We start from the raw sequence: 25372 nt of genomic DNA, 5'->3' as shown, positions 1-25372 counted from the left end.
ATTTTCTATTACCAGCATATTTGTGTCTCATTCTCAGAGAAGCTTCAACTTTTCATTGCATCCAGACCAAGTAAAGAATGTTGGAGAAGAAATGATTTATCCCATAGGGAATGAATTTCCAAAGCTTGGGTTCCATTTCAGCAGCCTCACTGCAGTCACACTATTTTCTTAGTGACAGAGAACTGAGAAGTTACCAATGAAACAAGACTATCATGTCCCGTGTCCCTCCATGTTGCAGTCATCAGAAGACTTCAGGACAGCCTTCCTCATTTCTTATAAACTTTAGGCCCTGGCTTATGGTCACTGTTTTCAGCACCAATCTTGTCATCATTCACAGATATTTCAACATCTATGTGGATGATCCCTTTGGGTCTTTTATCTCCTCTCCTCCATCACTTCTTAGTCACCCACATCCATTGTCATTATCCTCGCCTCCACCACAGTCTACAGACTTCATTTTCTTGGGCTTTAAAATCACTGCAGATGGTGACTGCAGCTATGATATTAAAAGATGTTTGCTCCTAGGAAGAAAAGGTGTGACTAACCTAGACAGCATATTAAAAAGCAGAGACATTACTTTGGCAACAAAGATCTGTCCAGTCAAAGCTATGGTTTTCCCAATGATCATGTATGGTTGTGAGCGTTGTACCATAAAGAAGGCTGAGCACCAAAGAACTGATGCTTTTGAACTGTGGTGTTGGAGAAGACTCTTGAGATTTCCTTGAACAGCAAGGTAATCAAACCAGTCAGTACTAAAGGAAATCAGTCCTGAATATTCATTGGAAGGACTGATGCTGAAGCTAAAGTTCCAATACTTCAGCCAACTGATGCAAAGAGCTGACTCATTAGAAAGACCCTGATGCTGGGAAAGATTGAAGGCAGGAGAAGAAGGGGACGCAGAGGATGAGATGGTTGGATGGCATCACTGACTCAATGGAGATGAGTCTGAGCAAGCTCTGGGAGATGGTGAAGGACAGGGAAGCCTGGCGTGCTGCAGTTCATGGGGCGCAAAGAGTTTGACACGACTGAGCCAACAATAGCAACAACTGACCTCACCCCACTGAGTCCTGACTTCTGTCCTTATAACCCAGTGTGAATTCCGTAGTCCACCATTGTGGTCATTCCCCTGCCTGTGTCCTCTCTCCCTCCATCGTCCTAACTTGGCAAATATCCCTCCACCTTCCCAACCTCCCCCCACAACACTGCTTAAATTCAACTCTGCCTACTCTGGACCTCCACCTAGACAGCTGAACATGGCTGGAGAGAAAGAGAATGCAATCATGCAGAGGACTCACTTTTTTCCTTTTAAACGAGATATAGTTTATGTACAAGATTATTTAAGTTATAGGAATACAGCATAGTGATTCACAACTTTTAAAGGTTACACTCCATTTATAGTTATTAACATTATAAATTATTGACTATATTGCCTGTGTCCTTGTAGCTTGTTTATTTTGTGAAAGTGAAAGTCACTTAGTCATGTCCAACTCCTTGCAACCCCATGGACTATGAAGTTTATGGGATTCTCCAGGCCAGAATACTGGAGTGGGTAGCCTTTCCCTCCTCCAGGGGATCTTCCCAACCCAGGGATCTGACCCAGGTCTCATTTATTTTGTGCATAATAGTTTTTACCTCCTACTCTGCTCCCATTCCCCCCTGCCCTCTCCCCACTGGTTTGTTCTCTGTGTCTGTTAACCTGTTTCATTTTTTATATTCACTAGTTTGTTGTACTTTATAGATTCCACACTTAAGTGATATCATACAGTATTTGTCTTTCTCTTTCTAAACTATTTCACTTAGCCTGATGCTCTCCAAGTCCATCCTGTGCTGTACTTAGTCGCTCAGTCATGTCTGACTCTTTGTGACCCCATGGACTGTAGCCCACCAGGCCTCTGTCCATGGGGATTCTCCAGGCAAGAATAGTGGAGTGGGTTGCCGTGCCCTCCTCCAGGAGATCTTCGCAATGCAGGGATTGAACCCAGGTCTCCTACATTGCAGACGGATTCTTTACCATCTGAGCCACCAGGGAATCAGAGTCCAAGTCCATCCATGTTGTTGCAAATGGCAAAATTGCATTATTTTATGACTGAGTAAAATTTCATTGTATATATGTACTACATCTTTATCCATTCATCTGTTAATGAACACATAGGCTGCTTCAGTATCTTGGCTTTTGTAAATAATGCTGTTATGACCCCTGGGTGCAGGTGTCTTTGAGTTACTGTTTTTGTTTTTCTCAAATATGTACCCAGGAGTGGAATTGCTGGATCATACGGTAGAGAGGACTCACTTTTAATTCATTTACTTCCAGTGGACCCTCAGCACTCATGGCAGCCCTGTTACACTTCCCTAATCTGTTACACACCTACTCATCTGTTCTCAAACTCCAAGTAGCTCCTCCCACCTCCACTCTTTTGCTGCTGATGACCTCGTTCTCTATTTCACTGAGAAAAATAAAGTGATCAGAAGAAAAGTTTCACATGCCATCACAACCTCGTGTACCAACCTACCTGCATCTGCCTGCCTTCCTCTCACTGGGCAGACCATCCATGCTTCATCAGTGTCTTAGATCAGCTCTTCCCTGGCCTGCTAGTGACATTACTCAAGCAATTTTCCCTTTCTTTTACTTCATTAGTTTTGCCCTCTCTACAGGATTATTCCCACTGGCAAGCAAGCATGCCTTAATTCAGCCCATTTAAACATCCTTTCTTGACCACGCATCCCCTTCTAGCTACAGCCTTTTTACTCTGTTCATCTTTCCAGCTGAACTGCTTGAAAGACTTGTCTATATTCATTTTCACCAATTCCTCTCACTCCATTTTCTTTTGATCCTTCTCTTCTCAGGCTTCATCCCTACTGCTCCAGCAAAACAGCCATGTCAGAGTCACCAGTGACCTCTGGTTGCTAAACCCAGTGGTCATTTCTCAGTCGTCATCTTACTGACTAAACAGCAGCGCCTGATTCAGCTAATCAGTCTTTCCTGCTTGACACACTCTCTTCGTCTGGCTCTGGGCACCACATCCTTCTGGTTGCTTCCTACTTATTGACTCAGTCCCTTTGGTGGTTTGGCTTCATCTTGGAGACACAATGACACTGGAATGCCCTAGGACTCCATCCATAGACCTCTTTCCTTTTTCATCTATGCTCACGCTGTGGGTGGATGAGTATCATAGCTTTGAATTGCCCTCCATAGAGTTTATACATTTATGCAAATAGTCATTATTCACTCAAGGACAATCCAAATTAATTTAGTTTCAAATGTTTTTCTTAACTGGGAATTTTTCACTGATTCATGGAGAGCTTGCCTATAGTCAGGGTAGCAGATATGGCATCACATTGTGATAATTTTCTGATCATAGGATAAAGAGAGATTGTATGCAACAAAACAAAACAAACAAAAAAAAAAACCCAAGGATATTCTGCAACAGATATCGCAGTGAGAATGTTTAAAAATTAAATTGTGTTTTCTGTTGTCAACTTCTTAGACTGTGACTTTAGAGCTTCTGATGTTCATGCTTAAGATAAGCCTCCAGCAATTAGAATGCAACAATGGTAAGGCTAAAATATCCCCCTTCTTGTGATTACTGGGTTATAGTTTCTCCATTTGGGTGTTTATGTATTTGATTAAAAAAGGCAAATAGCACTGACACACTTCTTATAGGAAAAAAAATTTCATGTCACTTACCAATATGGGGAGCTTACCAACATGGGGAAGCCACATTTATGTGATGGCATCTGTTGAGCCTTAAGTCTGAGATGGTTAATTAAGATGAAGCAAACAGTGTTGCTTGTGGATCTTTGTTGTTTTTTAATCACTGACCTTTGTTATCTGTAGGTTTTTACAGAATGAAATTCTTATGCTATTGAGTGTGAAACAAATCTGATCAAGACTTTATGACTAAACAGCTTGTATGAAGAAATTAAAAGATAGTGTGAAATAAATGGGGTTTTTGTAAGAATCCTGCCAAATGCTTTTGTAGCCCTTTTTCTCTACCTAGTCAGGGAACAAGGAGGGAGGAGGAAATTATGGTGAAGAAAGTCTTAAGAGAAAGTGGAGAAAGTGAAAACGCATCTTTTTCATCAGTGTAAGGCTGCCTAGTATATAGTTTTCACCTGGAAAACAAAAACTCAGTGACTTTGAGAAGAGCTGATTCAACAATTAATCAATATAATCAGTGTAGATAATTGATCTGGCCTCTTGAGGACCCAAAGTGAATTATCTATAAATTACCTGCACAGTTGCCAAATCACCCTTTGAGTTTGAACTTCATAGAAACATTCTATATCTTGAGATTGTCCTATTATGTTATTTGTAAGAATTGGCATTTCAGATGTATCTTTGCCGAGCACTATGTCTGAGTGCCGTGGTGCTTTAGAATGTGCAGATGTGTGCTAAGATCCAGTTGGGCCTAGGAAGAATATTGTAAGCTATGATTTAGTAATTAATAAGACTGATCCAGGAACTTCCCTCGTGGTCTAGGGCTTAGACCTACCAATGCAGGGGGCCCAGGTTTGACCCCTGGTCAGGGAACTAGATCACACATGCCTCAACTAAGAGTTCACATGCTGCAGCTAAAACAAAACAAAAACAAAAACGCATGCTGCTACTAAGACCTAGTGCAGCCAAACAAATTAATAATTAATTTTCAAAAATAAGACTGATCCAATAGTTTGCAACTTTGAGACAGACTCCCTAAGAATAAGCTCATGTGCCCTAGAGAATTGTGGAACTTGTGAAAAGATAATAAATGCTCATCTTTGACTGGGAATGCATTATGGTAGAATATGCCTTTTCTGGCCTCATTGAGAGTCGAAGGAAAAAAGCATGATTTGGGGTGTTAAACTTTTCTCTGCTCATTTCAGTAATTGCCTTAGACGCCGTTTCCATGACACAGTTTTCCCCTTGGCCGTTTTCTTGGCAGGTTCCAGAGGGAAAAGTAGTAGTTCTTAATTTCCGATTCATAGACCTGGAGAGTGACAACCTGTGTCGTTATGACTTTGTGGATGTGTACAATGGCCACGCCAACGGCCAGCGCATCGGGCGCTTCTGCGGCACGTTCCGGCCTGGAGCCCTTGTGTCCAGCGGCAACAAGATGATGGTGCAGATGATTTCCGACGCCAACACAGCTGGGAATGGCTTCATGGCCATGTTCTCTGCCGCGGAACCAAATGAAAGAGGTATTGTTCCCACAGTGAGGCAATTATAAGGGCCCATAGTTACTGACTGCCTCCTGTATGTCAGGCACTGTTCTAGGCACTTAATCTAAAGTTTAAGAACAGTTCTTCTCAAACAGAGAGTTAATAAATACCACCAAATCATCAAAATGTTACTCAGTTACATTCAACTCTTTGCAATTCTATGGACTATAGCCCACCATGCTCCACTGTCCATGGAATTCTCCAGGCAAGAATACTGGAGTGGGTTGCCATTCCCTTCTCCAATGGATCTTCCCAACCCAGGGATTGAATCTGGTATCTGGCATTGCAGGCAGATTCTTTACTGCTGAGCCCACCAAACCATCAAGAGACCATTAAAAAAATCAGTCTTGCCAATGGGCAGGGGGGTGGAGAAGGGATGGACTGGGAGTTTGGGGTTAGCAGATGCAGACTGTTACATATAAAATGGATAAACAACAAGTCCTAGTGTATGGCACAGGGAATTATATTCATGTATTCTGAGATAAACCATAGACAAAAATCAGTATTTTTTTTAAAGCCCATATGTATTCTTATAAAATTCAAATGTAGAAATTCATGGAGTAAAAACTGTGAAACCTTGCACACAGATATAGAGACTTTTCGCCCCATTGTAGTCCCCTCTTAGAAATAGCCATGCATGGCTGGGGGGTCACATACATGCTTTGTGCACTTACTTATAAGTTTGTACTTTTGCAATAACTTTTAACATGTGTAAGTGGGATCATGCTTTCATATTGTTTCACAGCCTTTTCTTTTTGCATCGCCCTACAAGTTTGAGTAGTTTCACATCAGTACATGTGATCTCCCAAGCGTAGAAACCTCCGTCCTTGGAAGACAGCTGCAATGGCCAAGATCTGCAGCCTTCTGCCCAAGGGCACTGCCTAATCTTTTCTTGCCTTGGACTGTAGCTCAGCCTCTCTGGTTTGAGATATTAGAGTACAGAATCTGGGGCTGACAGAGCAGCCAGAATACTTGGAAGGAAATCCTGGCTGGGAGCTTCTGAAGAATTGAGACACAAAATATACATATAAAATCCACTCAAATCTTTGGCTAACAGCTAAACTCTACATATATGGGGGAGAGCCCAGGTGGCCTGGCACAAAAGCATCATCTGGAATATGAAGAAACCGATCCAAGATACAGCTGCTGCCCATTAGCAGGGTGATAGACTTCGAGCTTGGATCTAGCCAAGTTGAATGCCTGCCAGAACAAAAATCACTTTTCTTTGGAACACAGTAGAATCTAGAGACTTTATAGTGTATCATTCATAATGTCCAGTATGCAATCATCTGATGAAACCAGGAAAGTGTGTCTATATACAACAAAAAAAGCAGTCAGTAAAAACTGACCCCCAGGGCTTCCCTGGTGGTTCAGTGGTAAAGAATCCGCTTGCCAATGCAGGAGATACAGATTTAAGCCCTGATCTGGGAAGATCCCACATGCCACAGAGCAACTAAGCCCGTGCACAACTGTTGAGCCTGTGCTGGAGAGCCCAGGAGTCACAATTACCGAGCCCACGCGCTGTAGCTACTGAAGCCCATGCACCCCACAGCCTGTACTCAGCAACGAGAGAAGTCAGCACAGTGAGAAGCCAGCACACCGCACCTGGAGAGTAGCTCCCGCTCACCACAACGAGAGAAAAGCCAGGGCAGCGACAAAGGCCCAGCACTGCCAAAAATAAGTAAATAAATAATTAAAAAAAACTGACCTGCAAATAGCCCAGAGGTTACAGTTAGCAGATAAGCATTTTAAGGTGGCTATTATACCTATGTTTAAGGATTTAAATGAAAATATATGTGTAAAAAAATAAACTGGGAATATCAGAAACGAAATGAACTATAAAAAAAAGAATAGTAATACTAGAGCTGAAAGATAGAGATTATGAAATTTTAAAATTTATCTGAGGGGCTTACAAGTAGATTGGAGATGGTAGAAGAAAAATGCAGTGGTTTTGATTAGAACTGATTCAATCTGAAGAACCAGTAGGAAAAAGATGAAAAAAAGACGGTCTTGGAGGCTAGTGAGACAGTATCAGGTGGTCTAACATATATGTAATTTGTGCCTCAGAGGAATAAGGGAGTGATAAAAGTGCAGAAAAAAGGTATCTCGAGAAATAATGGCCTGAAGCCACCCAAATTTAGTGAAGAACGTGAATTTACAGCGCTAGGAAGGTCAACAAACCCCAAATGAGATAAGTGAAAAAATGAAGTCACACCTGGGCACATCATAATTAAAGAAATCAAAAGATAAAGAGAAAATCTTAAAATCAATCAGATAAAACACATGTTACATATAGAAGAGCAATGGTGTGAAGGATGGCTTTCTTTTAATCAGAAACAGTGGAGGCCAGAAGGCAGTGGAACAGCATCAACCCAGAATTCTATAACCAGACTTCAAAAACGAAAGTGAAATAAAGACATTTTCAGATAAACAACCATGTCACAAGAAATATTGAAGGAAGTTCCTTAAATTGAAGGGAAGTGGCCCCACAGGGTAACCGAAAGGTAATAGAAGGATAGAAGGCCACTGGAAATGGTTAATATAGCAGACTATGTATTATTTTATTTTCTTCTCTTCATTTCTTTACCATGTGTCTGTTCAAAACAAAACAAAAAGCTTAAGTGTGTATTGTGGCAAGTATAATATATGATATATATGACAACAGTGGAACAAAGGATGGAGAAGCAAGTGAAAATATACAATACATGAAGAAATATTCTGTTAACTCTAAAAGGCTGTGATAAGTTAGAGATGCATATTGCAGTCCCTAGAGAGCCCATTAAATATGCCCTTTTAGTTTTAACTAAAAACCAAAAGGTTAAAATAAATACCAGAATTATTTAACCACTGCAAAGAAGGCAGGAAAGGAAAAAGAGATGGAACAAGAGAAACGTGTGACAAATAGAACAAAATAGTAATTGGTACACTCAATGCAGGCTTATCAATAAATACATTAAATATAGAGGATTAAATACTCCAATTAGAAGACAGTCAGTATTAGAATGGGTTAAAAAGCAGAGCCCAACCATAATTGTCTACAAGAAAGCACTTGAAATATGAAGACAAAACAGGCTAAACATAAAAGGATGGAAAAATATGTGTCATGCAAACTTCATTAAAGTGAAAACTAATGCTTATAAAAAGATAATTTTACAGAGATAGCCTGAAGAATAGGAAAAACATTTGCAAAAATACCTCATAACAGACTTGTATTCAGAATGTATAAAGAACTTATATAACTCAACAATAGAAAAAGATCCCAATAAATACAAAAATGGGCAAACCCTTGAACATTTACTTTCTAGAAGAAGATACACAAATAATTCATAAGTGCATGAAAAACTGTCCAGTGTCATTAGTTAACAGGGAAATGCAAATTAAAAACACAATGAGATACCATTACATACCCACCAGGTTGGGTTAAAAAAAAAAAAAAAACTGACAACACTTAATGGTGGCAAAGATGTGATGCAACCAAAGTTCTCATCCCTTGAGAGGCATAAAATACTACAACCACCTGGGGAAATATTTTGGTAGTTTCTTATCAAGCTGAACATCTACATCTACGGTTGGCCCAGTAATTGCATTCCTGGGTGTTTATATAAGAGATATGAAAATACAAGTCCACCAAGAGATTTGAACAAAAATGTTCATAACAGCTTCATTCACAGTAGCCCAGACTGGAAGCAACCCAAATGGATATCAACGGGAGAATGGGTGAGCAAATTGTTGTTTCCACACCCCAGAATACTACTTAGCAATGTCAAGGAACAAGCTACCAATACACACAGCAACTTGAATGTATCTCAGACATTGTGCCAGGCAAGAGAAGTCATGCACAGAAGAGGAACACCATATGATTCCATTTATATGAAGCTCTAGAATAAAAATAATCTACAGTGAAATCTTTCAGAAAAGTGATGTGGAGATCCAGCAAATTGACTGGTGAGGGATATAGAAATTTTGGATACATACATCATAGGCGTGTGGCTCACACAGGTGTAACCATTTTTCAAATTTTTACAGCTAAGATTTGTGCATTTCAAAGTATCGAATTTACCTCCCCCAAACCTATAAAGTAATAATAATAATAGTGCAAGTGGTGGGCATTGGCTAGCTATATTGATAGAATAGTAGAATGATGGGATTTCCCTGGTGGTCCAGTGGTTAAGACTCCACACTCCCAATGCAGGGGGCCTGGGTTCAATCCTTGGTTGGGGCACTAACGGTCCACATGCCACACAACATGGCCAAAAAGGATAAATAAATAAAAATAAAAAGACGTAAACAAAAGAATAGTAGATTGATGATACTTGTTGAAACTGAGCGATGAATACACACAGATTCATGATATTGTCTGTTTGCTTTGCATATGCTTGAAGTTTTCCATAAACAAAAAGTTGAACAAATTATTCCAACCTCAATTTTTATAATACATTGTCTTCAATTTAAAGAATCCTTTTAAGAATGATTAGCTTCTGTGTCAAAGAAATATTTTATTAAAGTATATGAATGAGTTTCAGTTTTTCTTTGTTGGTTAAATCCAAGTAAAATTAAATCAAAGCTTGTATTGAAATATCTTTCTAAAATTATTTCAATCAACATATGCATAGAGATGTCTGAAATGAGTTTGTCACATACTTATTGTGGTTAATTTTAAGTGATATGATTTGAGGGAATCTTACCCCAAATTTAATCCCCCCCAACCCCCATGGGGAATAAGCAGCTTTACTAGGAGTCTAGGTGTGTCCAGGAAACCCAGTTTAGTCCCAGGGAAGTGAGGCTAATATTCACACAGGCCAGGAAGCTAGCATTGCAGAATATTCTCTTGAAATCCAAGTGTGAAACCAAATCTTCATCCTTAGTAGCCTCACTGTCAGAACTACTGCTGAGCCTGGCTCTGGTGAAACTTCCGGAACCTCCTAGTGAAATTATGCGATTTTTCCCTTTTAAAGGGAGAACCTTCAGCACGGCTGAGTCTGGGCTGCACATTAGGTTAGGGTCTGGGGTGGGAGAAATAGAGGAATGGTGGGGGACGGTCTCACCCCCCACACAAGGCCATCTCAGTGTGCAGGTGAGGGAGGAACCGAGTGTCTGGGGACAGAGGGCAGCTGAGGAAGCACAGTCCCTGGCAAACCCCACAGGCCTGTGCTGGGAGGTGTGAGGGCGCCGCCAACAACCCCTTCCTGAGGCTCCTGGGGGATAGAGAGAGAGTCATTTCCTAGGCAGGTTGATAAAAAAAGTCCAGGGGTCCCCAAGGAGAGAGGGCTCTGGAATTCTCAAGGAGGAAGAAAGGACAACCTTTATTTCCCTCTACATTCCTTAGGATTATATAACAATAAAGTATCCTGCTTGAGGACCGTCTCTGGAAAAAAACCTTCTGGCTAATCCTGTTATCTTAAGGTGTAAATTATGGGAGTAGGTCTAGTGAGGTCTTTACAACCTCCAGACATTCTTTTGATTCACTGTAATAACTAATTAGAGAGTATATAATTCCATTGCTAACACTAGCAAGGGGGAACTCTTTCTTCCCCCTTCTGATGTCTATGTCAGAAGCTTTCTCTATCTCCTTTATACTTTTTTTTTTTTTTTAATGTTTTTTTCTTTTTTACTTTGGGTCTTTGTTGCTATGCACAGACTTTTTTTTTTTTTTCCTTTATTTATTTATTTTTTCAGTGGGTTTTGTCATACATTGATATGAATCAGCCATAGATTGATGTCTATGTCAGAAGCTTTCTCTATCTCCTTTATACTTTAATAAAACTTTATTACACAAAAGCTCAGCGATCAAGCCTCGTCTCTGGCCCCGGATTGAATTCTCCTCCGGAGGCCAAGAATCCCAGCGTCTTTGCGTGTTCAACAACAACCTTTCAATAGCTTTCCTGGTTCTGTTCTGACGTCATTCAGAGCAGAGATGCGCGTGCCCGGCGCCACGTCCAGGGGCATGGTTAGCTGTGAGGCGCGGAGCCACCCCACGCGACACCTGTACCTATTAACCTGGCAGACTTTTCTGGAGCAGTCACTTTTCTCAGACCAGGAGAGAGCTTGCCCAACATCAGCCTAATCTAGAAATCAATCCTGCCTTTAATGCTTTTCTGTATTACTGACAGTTTAGCAACAGTTTGTTTTGACAAAATTATTCTAGAAAATTGTGAAAGATTTATAAACAGTTTTCTAGTAATAAGAGTTGCCTATAATAGCTCATTAAAATTTTGTCCATGGACCTGAATTTTAGCCTTATTAATAAATACCCCTGCCTTGAGTTCTTAAATGTATAGAATTGGTTGAGCCTGCATGGTTTTTGAATGAGTGAGTACCCGCCCAAATGTTTGGTCTCATCCAGAAAATGGGGAAAAGAAAAGAGTCTATGGCCCTCATTTCACTCCTTCACTCTCTTATGCTGATGGGATCTGTCAGGTAACTTCGTGATCATTCTGTGTATGCGTATGTGTGTGTCTGTGTGTGTGTTTAAAGAATATGCAACCATTTTTTAAGGGAAAAACTAAAAGCGTCTGCTATTGCCTTTATTATGTTATCAATATTCTAAGTTACTAATTTCATATGGTTGCATTGCCATAAACTTGGACTTTTTTTCATTTTTAATAACTTCAGGTGATCAGTATTGTGGCGGACTCCTTGAAAGACCGTCCGGCTCTTTCAAAACCCCCAACTGGCCAGACCGTGATTACCCTGCAGGAGTCACTTGTGTGTGGCACATCGTAGCCCCAAAGAATCAGGTGAGGTTCCCTGAAAACATGAAGAAAGTATGCATGTGTGAATTGCCCAGTGTGAACTGTTAAAGATACAGGCAAGGAAGGCCCTGCTGGACACAATATTTCTTCATGCAGAGACCCAGGTTAAAGTTGCCTTTGTGCTCTTTGACTTGCAAAGTCATGGATTTAATTTCCCATTAGAGAATTATAATCTTCCACAGGTTTAAAATACAAATGGCCTGCAAATCCCACATGAGGTTGTTTAAACACTGTGGAAGGTGTTATAAGCATGGGTTTATGAGCAGAAGTGACTAACTGCAGCAGGACAAGAAATCCCCAAGTTTACGTACACCTAAGGTTACCATCTGCTCACAGAGCATCATGCGCTGGTAATAGCCCTCCAAATCACCAAATCCAAAACAGCCAGAATGCTTCACTTCAACAAAGCCAGTGCAAGCACATCACATCATCTTTTCCAAGAACAAGGTCTCTGACATGAAAACTGCTGTGCTCTGTGATGGTTTTTCTTTTTCTTTTTTTGGTTGTTGTTTAAAATTTGTGCAGGTTCCCCACAAATAACTATTCATTGCTCTAAAACAATCAACAGAGATCTAGTTTCCCAGTGTTTATTAGTTTGTGGTTATATAAATTTTTACCCTTTCTGGGGACCACTTTCAGATGTTAATTTCAGGACAGAACTTAGCATGAGAATAGACCAACTCTTTGCTATAGAATTTTGAAAATAACTTTTAAAAATTATTATCTTGGGAAACATAGGCTTTAATCCAAACACTGTATGGTGACTATTATGATATTGTTAAAAAATTTTTTTCTAACTTGATCATTTGTTTACACAAATACTGTTTGCCATATATTCATTTCCTTAGTGGAAAATTATTCAGGCAAATATACCATTCAACTCAGTGATTTGAGTGCACACACACACATACTTTGATCCTAATCCTAAAACTCAGTTTTATGTTTAAATGAAAACTTTACTCATTTATTTGATAATAAAGAATTCTGTAAATCTATTGAACATTTTATAGTTTAAGATAACATTTAAAAATTAAATTTACCCAACATTTAAGCTATTATGTAATTCTTGAGGTTGTATTGATCATTTTTCTCTTTGTGTCATTTGTAAATATGTTAGATTAAGTAATTTCCATTTAAGTATACTTGCAGATTACAACTTAGCATCTTTTCCCCAAGTTTTTCTCTTTATTTAAATTACATTTGGATTTTATTTATGTAATTTTTGGTTTTAGCCAATTGAGTCTCTAGTCATAGTTGTAGTGTCTGAAATCAGTGGAAACTGTCCAAATGAGAAAAATAATAAGAGAAAATTAAGTCTTAAGTAATTTCTATGTAAATCTTTGGGCATTTTCTTCTTTTAAAAGACATCTTTTTAAAAAAAATCATAGCTTTCCACTTTACCCTCCTTGTTTTTATCTTCTCTCCAAAAATTTGTAACCAATTTCTAAGTAGAAAAAGTTCAGCCAATTTTTTAGTAACCTGGAATGCATTTTATTTCTGACCAATGAAAAGTTACAGGACCCAAAAGGGAAATATTTTAATGTAACTTAAAGCAGTGTTGAGTATGAATAAGCTATTATTCACCCTTTCACTGTGCTTTTGAAAAGTGGATAAATATGTGGATATGTGGCAATCATGTTCAAAGCCAAACTTTCCTTTTATGTCTCTTTGCTGTTACAACTTCACCCACATTACTGTCCAAGTCTTCGCTAGCTAATAGCTAATAACAATGTGACTGTCCTAACATGAGTTAACACCTATTATCTTCCATAAGCAGTAGGGAGGGTTGCCTGCCCACGCAGGAAGAATAGGGACCAGTCTCTGGGTGCCATGGGTATTTATGAACCCAGTGAGACTTCCTTTGATTCATATGGTGGAGGTACTCTTCAAAGATCTGCTTTTATAAGGGGAATGGTTGCTTTTAAATCAAAACTCCCTATTGACTTGAGTATTTTAGGACACTATTGTTGGTACCAGTGCCAAAAAAAAAAAAAAAAAAACACTTCAGAAATCTAACGCTGACTTTGTGCATTCATGCTTCTATGCAACCTCTTTAAAAATCAACCAGATCGCCAAGCACACAGTGCTTGGCAGACACAGTCTTAGAACATACTTTCAGAAGACATCAGAGTCAATTCCCACTTCCCCGAACCTCTGGTCCTGAAGAATTTGAGTTCTTTGCATGTGATGGGAATATTAGTCTCCTTCCCTTGAAGGTAGAACTGCTGTGTCCACCCATCTCAGACAACCAAACACGTACACAAACACCACATCCCAACATACACTACTTCAGGGGACATTGTAGGTAATACTTTTTATTTCTATTAGTTTTCCTCTAGAGAAGAATGAAGTTGGTATATAGCCCCAATTTCCACTCCAATACAAACCCAATTTAAGTCTTAATATAGTTTGCTAGGATTATGTAGTGTTTCTGTACTTTCTTAGCTGTACGTAAACAGAGTTCCCATGTGTAAGATCCTAAATTGGTAACCTTCAAAATGCATTCTAATACACACTTGTTGTTTAATCACTGAGTCGTGTCTGACTCTTTGCGACCCCGTGGACTTTAGCCTGCCAGGCTCCTCTGTCCATGGGATTCTGTAAGTGCAGACAAATACTGTTTGACTCCACTTATACGAGGTACCTAGAATAATCAAATTATAGAATCAGAAAGTACATTGGTAGATGCCAGGGGCCAGCGGTGGGGGAGGAAGAATGGGAACTTGGAGTTTCAAGTGGGGCCGCCAGGGGCCAGCGGTGGGGGAGGAAGAATGGGGACAGAGTTTCAATTTAGGAAGGTGAAATATTCAGGTGATGGATGATGGTGAGAGTTGCACAACAGTGTGAATGTAAGTGCCACGCAACTATACAGATATATACGTCCGACTCTTTGTGACCCCGTGGACTACACAGTCCATGGAACTCTCCAGGCCAGAATACTGGAGTGGGTAGCCTTTCCCTTCTCCAGCAGATCTTCCCGAACTAGGAATCAAACCAGGGTCTCCTGCATTGCAGGTGGATTCTTTACCAACTGAGCTATCAGGGAAGCCTGATTAAAATTGTATGTTTTATATTATGTGACTTTTACCACAATTTAAAAAAAAAAACATTAAAAAAAATCCTAACTAGGGTTGATCTAGGCCTTTAAGTGATCTTTTGAAATAGTTAAAAATGAAAGCAAGAGAATAACACAATGTTGTTAACTAAAGAAGTTTGAAAACGATAAGAAAAAATTTAAACAAGGTGAATACATTTTTTTAGGAAGGAAAAACACAGTACCCTTACAAACCTGGGGAGAGGAATAATTCTGTTTGAGGTTATCCTGCACTACCCCTTTGACCCTTCTAATGTTGTGCTTTCACTAAAGCTTATAGAAGTAACGTTTGAGAAATTTGATGTTGAGCGTGATAATTACTGCCGGTACGATTACGTGGCTGTGTTTAACGGTGGGGAGATCAACGACGCTGAAAGAATTGGAAAGTATTGTGGAGACAGCCCCCCTGCGTAAGTAGCACCTGTTTTATTTTCGGGGCGCTAAACTTGTTTCTTATGAAACTGTCTGATTATGTTTTTAAAGTATTTCTTCCCTTATTCAGCTACGTCAGGTCTTCGCTGCAGCACGCGGGATCTTTGTTATGTTGTGCACACGGACTCGCTAGTTGTGGCGTGTGCGCTTCAGTTGTTGTTGTGGCACGTAGGGTTAGTTGCTCTTGTGTGATCTTAGTTTCCCAACCAGAGATCGAACCCAAGTCCCCTGTATTGCAAGGGGGAGTCTTAACCCCTGGACCACCAGGGATGTCCCCTAAAATTGCCCAATTAGATTGTATTTTCTGGAAGATGTTGTGTTGTTGTTTTGTTCACAAATTCTTGGGTTCCTTCCCAGTGGAGTCCCATATAGCAACAACACAAAGAATAGCCAACCCAGAGAGCAAGGCAGCATTAACAAGAGAGGAGAGAGGCCTGGGCCGCTGAATAGATAAACAGAAGCAGAGCTGGTGATGCCCCAGGCGCAGATGCTAAGCCAGAGCCCTGGAAACCTCCCTGCCCTGTGAGGGGAGATCCAGTGTCAGAGCAGAATTAGGAAAATTCTAAGGAAAAATCTGGGGGCTGTTTATTGAGAATCCAGATGAGGAAACCTGGAAGCTTGGGCTAGCTGGTTGCAGATGATTTTACCTGATGAGAGGTCTGTCCTGGACCTTTGGGGGCTTTATGCTTCCTCACATGGTTGCCCAAATTCTTGCTGAGTAAGCCCTGGTAGCTCAGACTGTAAAAAATTCACTTGCAATGCAGGAGACCTGGGTTCGATCCCTGGGTTGGGAAGATCCCCTGGAGGAGGGCTTGGCAACCCATTCCAGTCTTCTTATCTGGAGAATCCCATGGACAGAGGAGCCTGGTGGACTATAGTCCGTGGGATCACAAGAGTCAGACGCGACTTACTGACTAAGCTACATGTCACACCTTCGCATACAATACTGGTAAAGGTGGCAGTTTAAATGACTACTGCTTGCCCGCAAGTCACCATTGTGTTAAATAGTCTTTGTAAAAAATATATATAGTCTTTCTTACCCTGTTCTTCAACCTAATGAGAGTATCTGCATCACTTGATCTTAGTGAATTTCTGAGATTTCCCAAAGGCACATTAGAATTAAAGCACAGCATTTTCTTTATTTTTTATAAATTTATTTTTATTTATTTCTTTGGCTATGCTGGGTCTCAGTTGTGGCATTCAGACTCCTAGTTGCAGCATGTGGAATCTAGTTCTCTGACCATGGATCAAACCCGCCCCCTCTCCCCCCACCCCCCAGGCATTGGGGACATGGTGTCTTAGCCAGTGGGCCACTAGGAAAGTCCCAAGTTACTTGCCAGTTTAGATTCATTTATATTTATTAAGTTTGATAATATTAAGAATTTTAATATGTACAAGTTAGTAGTAATTTAAACGGGTGTGTAATCAGTCACTCAGTCATGTTTGACTCTTTGTGACCCCGTGGACTGTAGTGCCCGCCAGGCTCCTCTGTCCATGGGATTTTCCAGGCAAGAATACTGGAGTGGGTTGCCATTACTTTCAAAATTACTATACACAAATTTGGTTTTGGAGATGACTATGTGACACCAATGTGGTTGAATTAATTTTCCTTCCCCTCCAGGGGAGAAAATAAGGAAAATTGGCTATTTGGGGCCTTGGCTTCTGGTGAAAGGAAGAAAAATAGTCTCTGGTGGGAATTCTTAACCAAAAACCAGTCCACATGTGAATTTGAGGTTATAATTTACACTACCTGACTATTCCCCAAAAAATGCAGTCAGAAACTTAAAGAATTTCCAAGTTGTGAGTGCCCACGTGGTATGACAGAGGAAAACACAAATCCTCACTGAAAGAATGCATCTTAACTTAGGCTTTAACAATTCCTATAAATAGTTTCAAGAAATACAAGTACTAATCAAAAAAAGCATGAAACATGAAGAAAAAGCCAACATAAACCATCATCAGCAGAAACAAGCTGTAATCAGACCTACAGAGGCCTGATTATAGTAATCAGTAAAAATATAGTAAAATTAAAACATACATATTTTAATTTTATATTAATTAAATATAAATTAAATATATTAATTAAATATTAACTATATAATTACTATATATAGTAAAATATAGTAAAATTATGAGATACAGAATGCAAAATAAGTATGTGCAAAGAAATTCATGTAAAACATATTACTTGAAAGCCTTTAAGGTACAGACTGTTGAAAGTGAATAAGAACCAAGAGACGTTTAGAAATGATCAAATAGATTTAACAAAGAACCTAACAGAATTTCCAGAACTGAGGTATATAATAGTTTAAACAAGAAAGTTAATACATATGTTAAATAGTTGATATGACATAGTTCCAGAAAGGATTTAAGGAACTGAGAAACAGTATGAAACATGGCACAAAGAGACAAATAGATGGAAAATATGGAAGAGAGGTTAAGATTTATAGAAGCCAGAGTGAAGGAACCTAATACACACTTAATCAAGGTTCCTTAAGAAAAAATACAGAATATAGGAAATTTAATGTTTGAAGAAATACTAGCTGAGTGTCTTCCAAAATGGAGGAGAGATATCAATGATCAAATATGAGAAGTCAATAAAGCCTAAGCAATATATATTTTAATAGATCCATGCCTACATGTATTATAGTAAAACCACAAAACAGCAAAGAAGGACGTTAAAAACATCCAGGAAGAAAAGATAGATTATCACAAAGAGCCTAACTGACTTCTCAGTACAACAATGAAAGTTAGGTCTTAGAAAAATATCTTCAAAATGCTAACACAAAATAACTGTCACTCTAGAATTAATTACCCGGAAAAACTTCTCTTTTGTGAATGTGGGTGAAATACAGACATTTTCAGCTGAATAAGAGCTGAGACAGTTTACTACCAACAAAGCCAAACTAAAGAAACTGCATTATGACTCTAAATCAGGCAGAAAGGCAATGGCCACAGAATAAAGGACTGAAATGCAGGAACAAACGCTGAGCAAAGATACTGGATATAGAGTTGAAGGATTCTCGGGTCTCTGTCTTGTTTGAGAATCGGGTGATGATATTGTGAAACTTTATAATATGCCAAAGTAAATATGGATGTGAATTGAGGTATCCTCTTAAAAAAAGTAGAAATGAAGAGGTAGAAGGCTGTAAACCAGCAGGCTTGGTCTAATGGGTAAATAGAGAACACTACAGGACTTCGCCGGTGGTCCAGCGGTCAAGCCTCCACGGTCCCAAGGCAGGCGGCACAGCAGTTTGATCCCTGATCAGGGAAGTTTTGAAGGAGAAGAACTGGCAGGAAGATTTGACCTACCACGATGGAACAAGGTCAGAAAGCTGTTGTAATTAAGACAGTGTGGTTTTAACAGAGAGATAGAAAAATTGACTAATGAAAACACCAGAGAAGCCAGAGGCTTCTACAGAGTGTCTCTACAGACGAGTGGGCACATTCCAGAGTCCCACAGGTCAGCAGCCAAAGGATGGCCCTGTTGAGAATGGAGGCAGGGACCATTTTTGTTTCCATGGGGAAATGAATTGTGTTCATATCTATGTCACACAAAAACCAATTACAGATGGGTTACAGGTGGAACTTAAATGAGAAGTTTAAATGAGAATTTCTGCTCATCAAAACACACCTTAAAGGGAGAGAAAAGAGAAGGCACAAAACGGAGACAGATGTTTGTAAAATATTTGATATACTTGACAAAGACCTAGGGCTAGGTTCCAGAACATATCAAGAAATTCTTAAAAGTGAGTGAGGGAAAAGTAACAACTTAATAGGAAAAATGGGCAAAGGACATGAAAAGGCATTCCCAGAAGAAGAAAGCTGCACAGTGAATACATCTTTGAGAGGAATATAAATTGGTACAATCACTTTGGAAATCAGTTTGGCAATATCTACTAACATTGAACATGAACTTGTATCCTTTAACCTAGTGTAGAGCGTATACCCTAACCTTCTGGTGTGTCCACTAAGGACACTTTTGTCTTCGTGCATCACAAGACATAAAAGTGTTCTCTTTAATGTTGTTCGTTCCAGAGGGAGAGTAAACAGTTTATCAACAAGAGAATAGTCAGATTCTGTTGCAGTTCACACTCTATAGCCATGAACATAGTGAATAAATTTCATAGTTGTAATGTTGAGGGTAAAAAAAAAACCAGAAGAAGACACACTATATGCTTTCATATATATGAAGTTTAAAAGCATACAGACTTGTAGGTTATATGGATTATAACCTAAGGTTATATGGATATAGACCAGTGTTGTTCAGTCACTCAGTCGTGTCTGACTCTTTGCGACCCCATGAACTGCAGCACACCAGGCTTCCACGTCCTTCACTATCACCCAGAGTTACTCATACTCATGTCCATTGAGTCGGTGATGCCGTCCAGCCATCTCACCCTCTGTCACCCCCTTCTCCTCCTGCCCTCAGACTTTTCCAGCATCAGAGTCTCTTCCAACAATTCGGCTCTTCACATCAGGTGGCCAAAGCATTGGAGCTTCAGCTTCAGCAGCAGTTCTTCCAATGAATATTCAGGACTGATCTCCTTTAGGATGGAGTGGTTTGATCTCCTTGCAGTCCAAGGGACTCTCAAGAGTCTTCTCCAACATTGCAGTTCAAAAGCATCAATTCTTTGGCACTCAGCCTTCTTTATGGTCCAACTCTCATGGATGGTCCAACCCTCCACATAACTACCGGACAAACCATAGCTTATATAAGTAAATCTGTAGATAAAGGAAGGGAAAGAAGAAGCACAAACTCAGGGTAGCAGTTGCCTCCACGAGGGTGGGTGGGGTGGTGGGGGCGCTGTTGAGCAGTCCTGGCTTCCTGAGAAGTTTGCCTGGAAGAGCTGGACTGCCAGCCCACCAACTAGCATTTGGACCAGAGGAACATCTTCCCACAGTCAGAGTACTTCTGGGGTGGGGCAGTACAGAAAGTGAGAAAACCTGCTTGGGGAACTTTTCCCCTGTTAGATGTGTGAGGAGGAGTGTTGTGATTGTCAGGACATCACCAGCATCTGATTCAATGCAGTATCAGTACTGTTGGATTCAGTTCAGAAACGTTTACCAGCCATGTGGTGGGCACGATGTTAGGGACCTGGAACTCCCAAATTAATAAAAGATACGGAGGTGAGTAGCAGGAGGGCTGGAAATAAGGCAGACAGGTAAATTTGCAACCAAAAGTCTTGGGTGGATTTCTGACAAGGAGTACTTTGGTCCAGTAGGGACAAGTGGTGGGGAGATTGGGGGAGATTATGCTTCTTGAAGCTGAGTCTTGTTAGATACAGAACAGACGATTCGTTCCAAGCAGAGTTTGGTTGTAAAGACACACAGAGGAGATGGGTGCTGTTCTGGAGCCTACACCTTGAGTGGGAGAGAGAGAGAGGAGGCTGAGAGTGGAGTTGGACTCCACATCATGCAGACATGGGGGCCCTCCCCATGCAGGTGGGGGAAATGACAGGGCGGTGCCCCCAGAACCCCCTCCTAGACAAAAGGAACAGGGAGAAGGCTGTGGGAGCCGTCCAGGTAAAGACAAGGGGGTAGGGAAGGGTGGTAGAGATGAAGATGAGGAGGTGAGTCAAGAAATATGGTGGTTGGTAGGCTACAGACAGTTCTCATTGCCAATTCTATAAGACAGCAGTCAGCATCCTTCATCCAGTCCTGGGATTTGCTAGTGGTGAATGGACACACATGAGATGTCCCCTTGCCTCTCAAGTGATTGTAACATTAATTTGCAAATGCAACACTTGGCCCTCAGTACATTTATGGCACTGCGGTTCTGTCACATTCATACTAAAGCTCAGTAGCAGCATAGCTGAAATATGTCTTTGTTACAAAAATACTCTTCCTTGAGAAAATTCAGCTTCCAGTATAGTGCTTCCAAGATTAGTTCATACAAGAGGCAGTGAATGATCACTATAATTATAACTTCGTGCCCATAAGGCTGGCTTGGTTGGATCTTCAGGTTTTCTTTGCTGCTTACAAGAAGTGCTTTTTGTAATTTTATCATCTAAACAAGGTTAACATGTCTTATTTGTAATTGTAGTTGAGAATTCATGTGTTTCATCCACACTGTGTTTATTTCATGGAATATTTTCAGAAGCAGGATAAAATATTCGCGTTTGCGGCTTGATGCTCAGAAGCATTATTTAAATGACCTTGGTCCCATTTTTGTGACTGGAAGGCAAAAGGGAGGTCACAGAGCTCGTTCTTAGGTTTGGTTCATCCCTTGGCTCGGAAGGCAATAACCTTCAGGACGGAGAAGACCCTGCCCTGTTTCTAACTGGTGGTCAAGTCCAGATCTACCTTCCCCTCCACGCTTCCAACTCAAAGTAGCTGATAGGTGAGGGAAAACAAGAGTTGCCTCATTTATTTGTTGTCCAAGATGCCTAAGAAATGGTTCAGCTGAGAAGATGCCTCAAAAAAGGAGTTTAGTCAAACCACCAATTAATTCAGTTAAACAACTTTAATTTTTTCCACTTCTGAATTAAATAGTTTTAAAATGGAATTTGCCAAACAGTATTTTTAAACCATTGTTTAAATAATAGCAAAAGATTAGATGAAACTACCACCTTTTATAATACACTTATCCCCTAAGATTTAAGTAAGAGAGCTTCTGTGCCTCAGTAATTATTGCCACTAAATCTTTAGTCCCAGCTAACCAGCACACCCCTAAGATTGCTTTAAAATTAGATTCTTAATGAGGTTGTTCGTGACCACCAAATCAAAGTAATCACTTTCTCTTTCTCCTTAAGAGCATTTTGCTACCCAGATTATAAACAGAAAGGTTTCCATTTTAGGCACGCATGAGAACTCTTATTAACAACGAAATGAAAGTCCCATTAAATTCTGCGTGGCTTTCTTATCCCTAGGTGACCAGCCTGCTGAGATGATCCCTTTGGTTGTGTCTTCACAGGATGCAGAAATTTGTCCACCAGGTCTCTCCATCTGATTCCCCATGACCGGCAATCCCTAGCTCCCCAGGCCAGCTGGAACTGAGTCTTAGTTCAAAGATGCTGTGTGGTTGCCGAGTCAGACCAGTCCCTAGAGCGCTTATGAAACACCAGCTGCAGCTTCAGTGTTTACATGGTCCCTAGTGTCTTCAGAGGCACCTGGTCCTGGGTTCAAATCCTGACTCTCCTACACACAAGCTGAGGACCTTGGGCAAATCACTTGAACTCGCTGATCTTCTGTCACCTATTCCATAAAAAGGGGATAACAACAGGGTTGTGGTGAAAGCACAATTCAACAGTTTGCAAAAAGCACAGTGCCGAACTGAGCAAACGTTCAGTAAATGTTAGCTATTTGCATGAATACTGAGCAGGTTAAGAATGTCATCTTTTTAAGTCTTTTAACTTTTCGGTTTAAACAGAGAGTAATCTATTGTTGGAAATTAAAGGAAAGTTAGTTCTACATTTCAGAGGTGTCCCTTACACTTTTAAATCTATATATATGCATTTTTAAAACTTTTTTTTCCTTTTAGGCCGATTGTATCTGAGAGAAACGAACTTCTCATTCAGTTTTTATCAGATTTAAGTTTAACTGCAGATGGATTTATCGGTCACTACAAATTCAGGCCCAAAAAATTGCCGACAACCACTGCACTGCCTGTTACCACCACCTTTCTGGCGACTACAAGTAAGTCTGCTTTGAAATTTCTACTCAGACTTGAGGAGTATAAGAAAAATTCTTCTGAAGTGGGGGAAAAAAACCAACTGATTAAGGGGAAAATACTTGAAACTAAAATAAGTTAAATAAGACAAAAACCTACATCAGAGAATAATATGATTCCATTAATGAAAGAAAAGTATAAGATATAAGAATGCTTATAAGCTAATAATTTTAAAATGTTATCCAAGAAAATTATGGTCACTTAAAAATACTAGGAACCCTATTATAAGTAGAGATCATAACAAGCCTAATTTTCTTTCTTGGCATTTATAAAATCATGTTTTTCTGTTTGTTAAATAGAACTGTAGTATTTTGGGTTAAAATTTCAGGGCCCTGATTCCTGCCTGTTTTCATTTCTGCCAGTATTTGGACTTTGTTGTGGGCAGGGGTATGAGCCAAAATGTGCCATACAAAATATATTATTTTTTCAAACTGGAGTAAACAAAAATATTCTATGTATTGCAGACACCAACTGGGGACCTCTGGTCTGGGTATGACCTAAGAAATGCAAGGGCAACAGAGGGTTCCTGTTTCTTGTCTCTACACCCCGTCAGCACAGCCCTCCAGGATTTCAGGCCTCAGATCTCAAAATCTAAAAGGGAGGAGAAAAAAGTGGGCAGGGGGAATCTAAGGTTAAGACGTCAAAGAGGCTGAAATAAGCCCAGCTTTATTGCCCGCCATTTCCTGCCAGTTCGCAGAGAGGGCTGTCCTGAGTACAGGCACTTCCGGAAGGGCTGATTTTTCTGAGAACTCCGCGAGTGTGCCACCTTGTGGCCCGGAAGTGTACTGCCGCACATCGCAGCAGTGTTTCTCCAGTTCTCTCAGTGGACCTTGGTGTCCTTATTCTTTTCAGTGAATCATCTGTCTGCACCCATGTGGTTCTCCAGCTTTTATATCCAGTCCTAAACTTTCTCTGAAGTTGCAAACATGAATTTTTAATTATCTCCTACAGGTTTGCAACTGCTAGCCACTAAAATGAAAATATATCAGATTTAACTCATTCCTATCACACTATATTCTGTCTCATTTCTGCTTCTCCACCTGTTTTCTCAAGCCTGGGCCACAGCATCTGTAGCCACACTCCTAGAGTTCCCTTGACTTCTCTATCTTAACTCCCCACAGCATGCCCTGCCCCTTCCCCCCACTCCCAACAGCGCAGACTGTATCTTTCCCCTCTCTTGTCTACACCTATGCCTTCCAATACGGTGGCCACTTTTAGATGCTTGAAATGTGATTAGTGCAACTAAAGATCTGAATTTTTTACTTCATTAAATTTAAAAAGCCCCCTGTGGCCAGCGGCCAGACCAGAGGACAGCGCAGGGGCCAATCTCCTTCACACTTTGTCCCTGGGGCCTCTCCTTCTAGCTTCATCTTTGGGCTCTATCACCTTGCTCCTTATGCTCTAAGTATTTGGGATTTTATCCTAAGTGTGGGGGAAGCTGTTGGTGGATTTGAGCAAAGTTCAGGGTTAGATTCTCACTTAATGTTGAGACTTCATCTCACTCAGATGTTGATGAGACTTTAAACAAGAGCAGGAATAGAGTGGTACCATCTGATTTCATGATGTGGAGGCTGCCGGACACCCTGGCAGGGGTTGTGTGAGCCAAGTAGAAGCTGGACGAGGGCGAGGGGGCGTGCGGAGCGTGGCAAGGAAGTGAACACCGAGTCCAGCAACTCAGTCTGAGGGTTCGGCCCTGAGGAAGGGAGGTAGAGAGCCTGAGTGTTTGAACGTGGTGAAGCTGAGGGGAAGTAGCTTGCAAAGAGGGGAAACAGAAGGGCGGAGCAAGGGAACAACTGAGGAGGAAATTTCCACAAAGATGGCAGGGTCTGGCCTCCAGAGGGCATGCAGAAGGACAGACCTTAGGCCAGAGGTAGACAGCCTCCTCTCTTAGGAGAGGAAGGAAGCGAGGGTACAGATGGAGACAGCTCGGAGGTCTGGTGGAGGACATTTTGTTCTGTGATCTTTGTTCTCACCAGAAAATGGGCAAGGTCACCCGCTGAGAACCAGAAGGGAGCTGGGAGCCCTGGGGGTTGTGGGAGCAGCTTGTCACTTGGATGAGGGTCTGTTTGTGTTCTCAGCTGTCTGTGGGCAGGCACAGAAAGAGGAAAGAGTCTCCTACAGGACTCCTAAAGGGCAGAGGGCAGAGGGCAGAGCGAGACAGGAGTGTAAGTATTGTTAAGAAAATGACTGAACTAATGGACCATGAAAACTATGTGGAGAAGC

General features: G+C 40.7%; 1 protein-coding gene across 1 annotated transcript in view; it reads left to right on the top strand.

The window, feature by feature from the left end:
- The window catches only part of PCOLCE2 (procollagen C-endopeptidase enhancer 2), an 82986-nt gene that overhangs the window by 49118 nt on the left and 8496 nt on the right, over window positions 1-25372 (top strand). The window contains exons 3-6 of the mRNA XM_061167794.1: window positions 4923-5178; window positions 11812-11936; window positions 15319-15455; window positions 22961-23115. Coding sequence (XP_061023777.1) covers window positions 4923-5178; window positions 11812-11936; window positions 15319-15455; window positions 22961-23115 — 673 coding nt within the window. The remainder of the gene's footprint in view (window positions 1-4922; window positions 5179-11811; window positions 11937-15318; window positions 15456-22960; window positions 23116-25372) is intronic.

This window comes from Dama dama, chromosome 19, assembly GCF_033118175.1.
Source record: "Dama dama isolate Ldn47 chromosome 19, ASM3311817v1, whole genome shotgun sequence".
NCBI classification, from domain to species: domain Eukaryota; kingdom Metazoa; phylum Chordata; class Mammalia; order Artiodactyla; family Cervidae; genus Dama; species Dama dama.
The sequence above is the reverse complement of the archived record's forward strand: the minus strand, read 5'-3'. Positions and strand labels throughout refer to the sequence as shown.